Genomic DNA, 4,693 nt, shown 5'->3' with positions numbered 1-4,693 from the left:
TTAATCGAGCAACCCAAGCATACATAATCTAGAATTACAACTTATCCGATACCACTATGAAATTCTTTGAATTCTTCACTTCTTTGAACATTTCATCTTTGATATCTTTGAATTCACCAACTTGTACTAGCTTTTGGTATCTTCAACTTTTTGGATTTTTGGAATTTTGATCTTTGAACTTCATACTTAACTTTGATGCTCCAAAACTCTTATAACTTTTCTTGTAATTCTCTTTTTTTTTCTTTTCATGTATTTCTCACTTTTTTTTTTTTTTCACTCAAATCCTACATGCTTAAGCAAGGGCGCTCAATCTCAACCTTTATTGGCTAATGATAAAAATTTTCCTGGATACATTTCAGGTTTAGGCTGCTAAACATATTGCATCCCTCAGGCTGAGCAAGGTCGTGTTTTTGTCTCATGATTTCACTGAAATAAGGAAGCCACAAATGCACTAGAACGTATATAGGCTCAACTAAACATTTGGGTTGTCATGCAATTATTAACACAATCTAACATGGAATCCTAATTTCTTACCAAAATTTTCTAATTAAATCCTAAATAAACCTTCTGGTATGCAAAAAAAATTTTTTTAAAATTGACTAGTATGTAACCATAAAATTGACTAGTATGTAACCAACCCCCTACCCCACACTTATGTGATGCAATGCCCTCATTGCATATTATGCATGATAAAGAACAATAAAGAGGGAATCGGAACAAACTCCCCTGGAATAGCAGTCGATAGGCTGATCATTTCCATGTTAAGCTCCATCTTCAATCAACTTTAGACATGGTAACATCTCATCCATGCCTTGGGTGTCAAAACTCATGTGGGTCGCTCCAAATACGCGGAAATTAGTGTAAGATCTTCAAGAAAGGAAATGGAAGAATAAGCGAGCAAGTGGGACCAGTAGCAGCATCAAATCAGCAGTCCATCGGTGTAAAAGATGATCGACTCGTCGAGTCTTATGATGGACTCGTCGAGTACCAGCACGCCTTCTCAGAATATGTAGAAATACAAGGCGACTCGGCGAGTCTGCTTAGTGCACTCGTCGAGTAGGCCACTGAACGAAAAATCTTGGTATTTTGCAACTGTTTTAGCTTCTAAAAACTTCTTTAACCCTTCCTCACATTTGGACTCAATTGCTCATACCCCCTAGGACCGGACTCGATACGTTGACGTTAAAAACTCGCTTCCTTGACTCGCTCTTACCCTAGAAAACAACCATGCTTTACCTCATCCTAAGCAATCAAAATGCAATCCTGAAAATACTTAAAGCAAACAACTATTAAACAAAATAATACCTTAAAGCATACACACCAAAAATAAAACAAAATAAAAATGTAAATTGTTTAAACACAAAAACACAAAAATTAATCCTCATCCTCCTCATCATCGTTATTGGCTCCACTTCCTCCCGCTCCGCTATGGCGTGCACTAATCCTCTCGTCCCACGATGGAATATATGGATAATTCCCACCATCAATATGTGGAATATTGAAGTGGTCAAAAAGTCGTATGTGGGATTGATTGCTAAAATTTAGCCCCCTTGCCAATTGATCCTGCATCCGCCTCATCTCTACATTGTACCAATCCATTGGTACATCTTCATTTTCTACCGGAATCACCGGCGGCTCATCCTCCATATCCCTTTCCCTTCGCGATCGCACCCTCCTTCCCGGTGCTTCAGGACCTACAACCGGGTCATCATTTGGGATGGCATAATGGCCACCACCATAGTCTTCAATAATTCGGGCCCTGCGGAAAAGAATAGGATTAAATGGGGGTGTCGGGATCAAAGTCATGAGGTTCCAGGCACCACGGTTCATCAACCCGAATGAATTAGCCAAACGGGTGACAAACATGCCTCTGGTGATACGGGATGTTTTGCGATCTTTGACCGCACCCTCCGAAAGGTATGAAGCAATACACCATGGAATATTGCAAAAGACGTCGGGTGTGATAATGCTCCAAAGGTAGAAAACATCAAGGTTGGAAACCTTGTCATCGTCCTTCCTCTGGTTGATGGTGGAGGAAATAAGGCGGTGAATGAGGCGGTGGGTCGGGGATCGGATGCTCCCTTCCTGCGCAGACTTCGGGATATAAACTTTATTCCCAATAGTATTCCACCAACCCGTGCTCGTGACTCCATCGGGGAACGCCATATGAGTGTTTGCCAAGAAAGCCCGAAAGATGTTTGTTGTCACTAAGGGTTGATCATAGATCCCTAGTCGGCAGGCAAGGTCCACCACCGAGCATTGACGATACTCGCCCCCAAGACAAAAAGTAAAGCTCGTCGGTTGATACACATCCACTCCCCCGGTAAAAGATACCGTGGAAAAGAATTCTAAACATAGCTCCAAATAAACCGGTTCTTGAATGCGGAAGACCCGGCTCCACCCATCACACACCATGCTGTTGCCTTCATGTTGGAACTCCTTCAAAAGGTAAGGAGCTAGTTCTTCTTCATAGCGAACGCTCTGCAGCCATTCCCAATCAATTCTGTTCGGTACATACACCTCCTTCTTCTTAATGTCGGAGAGCTTCTTCTTCCACTTCCTCATTGTTGAAGGGGATTCGATTTGCGGGAAGTTTAACCATGGAAACTCCCCTTGGCTACCAGTTGAAGATTGTCCTCTTCTGAACATGATTTCTGCAAAATAAACACACAAAACCCAGAAACACAGAAAATAATTAAAAACTGGAAGGTTTCTGTAAATCGACTGGACTCGTCGAGTCCATGCCTGACTCGACGAGTCACGTAACCTGCACGAGTCAGTCGACGGGTCGCATGAAATTGGACCTTAAAACTTGTAATTTCTGTCAAGGGTTTTTGTTCAAGGACTTCCTACTAAGTAATAAGGTCAAACTAAGCATTCAAAACAACAATATTCATGAAAAATCGAAACCCTAGAATTTCATTATTTTTCAAAAACGGGTTTTTTTACATGCAATTGCAGGCATAGATGGCCTTATACTCTCATTTTCTTTAGAAATCAAGAAGAAAGTTATTACCTTTTGAGTTTAAACCTTGAGAAATTGAAGAAGACTTGAAGATTTCTTTGAATGCTTGAGAGTGTTTGCGAATGGGGGTACCCGGCGAGTGTAATGTTGAAATTGAATTTTTAGGGTTAAAACCCTATTTACCAGATGTAAAAGTAATTTCGAAATTAATTTTTTTTTTCTGTAAATAAGACCGACTCGTCGAGTTGTGGTTAGACTCGCCGAGTCTGGTCGCGAAGTTAAATGCTTTTCTGGAATCCATGTGGACTCGTCGAGTCGTGGTCAGACTCGGCGAGTCATTTAAAAATTTGCATATTTTTCAAAATTTTTCTGTTTATTATGAATCATTTCACCCCACACTTAAGCTATGCAACTCTCAAGCAGACATGCCCGATGATTTAGAAGATTTAAGAATAAAAACGAATGGAAAATAAAACGAAAAATAACAAGAAGACTAAAAAGTAAAAGAAAGCAAACTCTATTGAACGGGTTGCCTCTCGCCAAGCGCTTCTTTTTGAGGAGTCATTAGCTAGACTCCTTCCCATTTACGTTTTGTCATCTTCAAGCATCGGGAATGTACGCCTCACTTTTTGTGGTTTATACTTGGTCTTGTAAGCGTACATCTTTTTCTTGTAAGCCCTCTTCAATTCGTCTCTTCTCCTTTTCATTGCTTCATCTTCAGCTGCTTGGGCTTTCTTTTTTCTCTTATTCTGCTTTACCCTCTTCTTTTTCACCAATTCTTGAACATCCTTCTCTTTAAATTTAATGACTTCATATTTCATGATGGTCCGTGCTTTAGGTTTAGTGGTGAATTGGTGATCAGCTTCTTCCTCCCTATCCTTTATTCCTGCATTCTTTCCCGTGCTTAACCCTTTTCCAAATGGCATCGTATCAATGCATGCCACATTGGCGTGTTGCACCTCCATTCCTTTTTCCTCTTCTGCCAATTGTTCATCCAAAGAACCACTCACAGTAACTGAATCCAGGGTATGTGAAAAACTGTCAACAAATAAATCAGCTTGAGTTAAGTTTTTCTCCAAATCAACTGGACTCGTCGAGTCCATTATGTCGACTCGGCGAGTCGGGTCGGGTTTCATCAATTCTGGATCGTTGTCTGAGTCGGCTCCTTCCAGTAGCTTTTCTAGCTCCTCCAAGTCTTTGTCAGCTTCTGAAACTTCTTCTGAATGTAGCGTGAACTTTCTCGGGTCTTCTTTTAATAAAATATCAAGCTCTTTTTGCAAAACCTCATCATCTAATTGGATGAATGAGATTTCTTCTCGCTTTTCTTCTTCTTGCTTGATCTCTGGATTAGCTTTAAACATCACCGACTCATCGCCCACTCTTAATGTCAAAGTAGTCTCGGATATGTCAATTAGGGCACATGCGGTGTTTAAGAATGTTCTGCCCAAAATAATTGGTATTTCGGGGTCTTCTTTCATCTCCACCACCACAAAGTCTACTGGGAAGATAAACTTGTCTACTTTGATAAGGAGATTTTCACATATGCCTTGTGGATGAATAATTGTTTTATTTGCCAAATGGATTCTCATATTTACCGGCTTTGGCGCTGGTAAATTTAGCTTCTTAAAGAATGAATAGGGCATCAAATTAATGCTTGCCCCTGAATCAGCCAAAGCTCGTGTGGAAACATCATTGCCAAATTGGCACGGGATTACTATATTACCCGGA

The 4,693-nt window shown here is 40.5% G+C and overlaps 1 protein-coding gene across 1 annotated transcript; it reads right to left on the bottom strand.

The window, feature by feature from the left end:
• Positions 1–2,617: 2,617 nt before the first annotated feature.
• Positions 2,618–4,326, bottom strand: LOC111914050 (uncharacterized). Its single transcript, XM_052771288.1, has 3 exons — positions 4,142–4,326; positions 3,626–4,003; positions 2,618–2,654 (listed from the first exon to the last, which is right to left on the bottom strand). The coding sequence occupies exons 1-3, from the start codon at positions 4,324–4,326 to the stop codon at positions 2,618–2,620; spliced, it is 600 nt and encodes a 199-aa protein (XP_052627248.1).
• Between the last annotated feature and the right edge of the window lie 367 nt (positions 4,327–4,693).

Source organism: Lactuca sativa, chromosome 4, assembly GCF_002870075.4.
Source record: "Lactuca sativa cultivar Salinas chromosome 4, Lsat_Salinas_v11, whole genome shotgun sequence".
NCBI lineage: Eukaryota > Viridiplantae > Streptophyta > Magnoliopsida > Asterales > Asteraceae > Lactuca > Lactuca sativa.
Note: the sequence above shows the minus strand (reverse complement) of the source record. Positions and strands in the feature narration are given on the sequence as shown.

Bases quoted from the DNA above. Each gene is read 5' to 3' on its own strand.
- LOC111914050 (XM_052771288.1), bottom strand. From the start codon at position 4,326: ATGTTTAAAGCTAATCCAGAGATCAAGCAAGAAGAAGAAAAGCGAGAA. The intron at 4,004-4,141 runs GCTACTGGAAGG...ATTTGTTGACAG, and splicing joins GACTTGGAGGAGCTAGAAAA to TTTTTCACATACCCTGGATT. The intron at 2,655-3,625 runs GTACGCTTACAA...TTTATTTTGCAG, and splicing joins AGGGCTTACAAGAAAAAGAT to AAATCATGTTCAGAAGAGGA.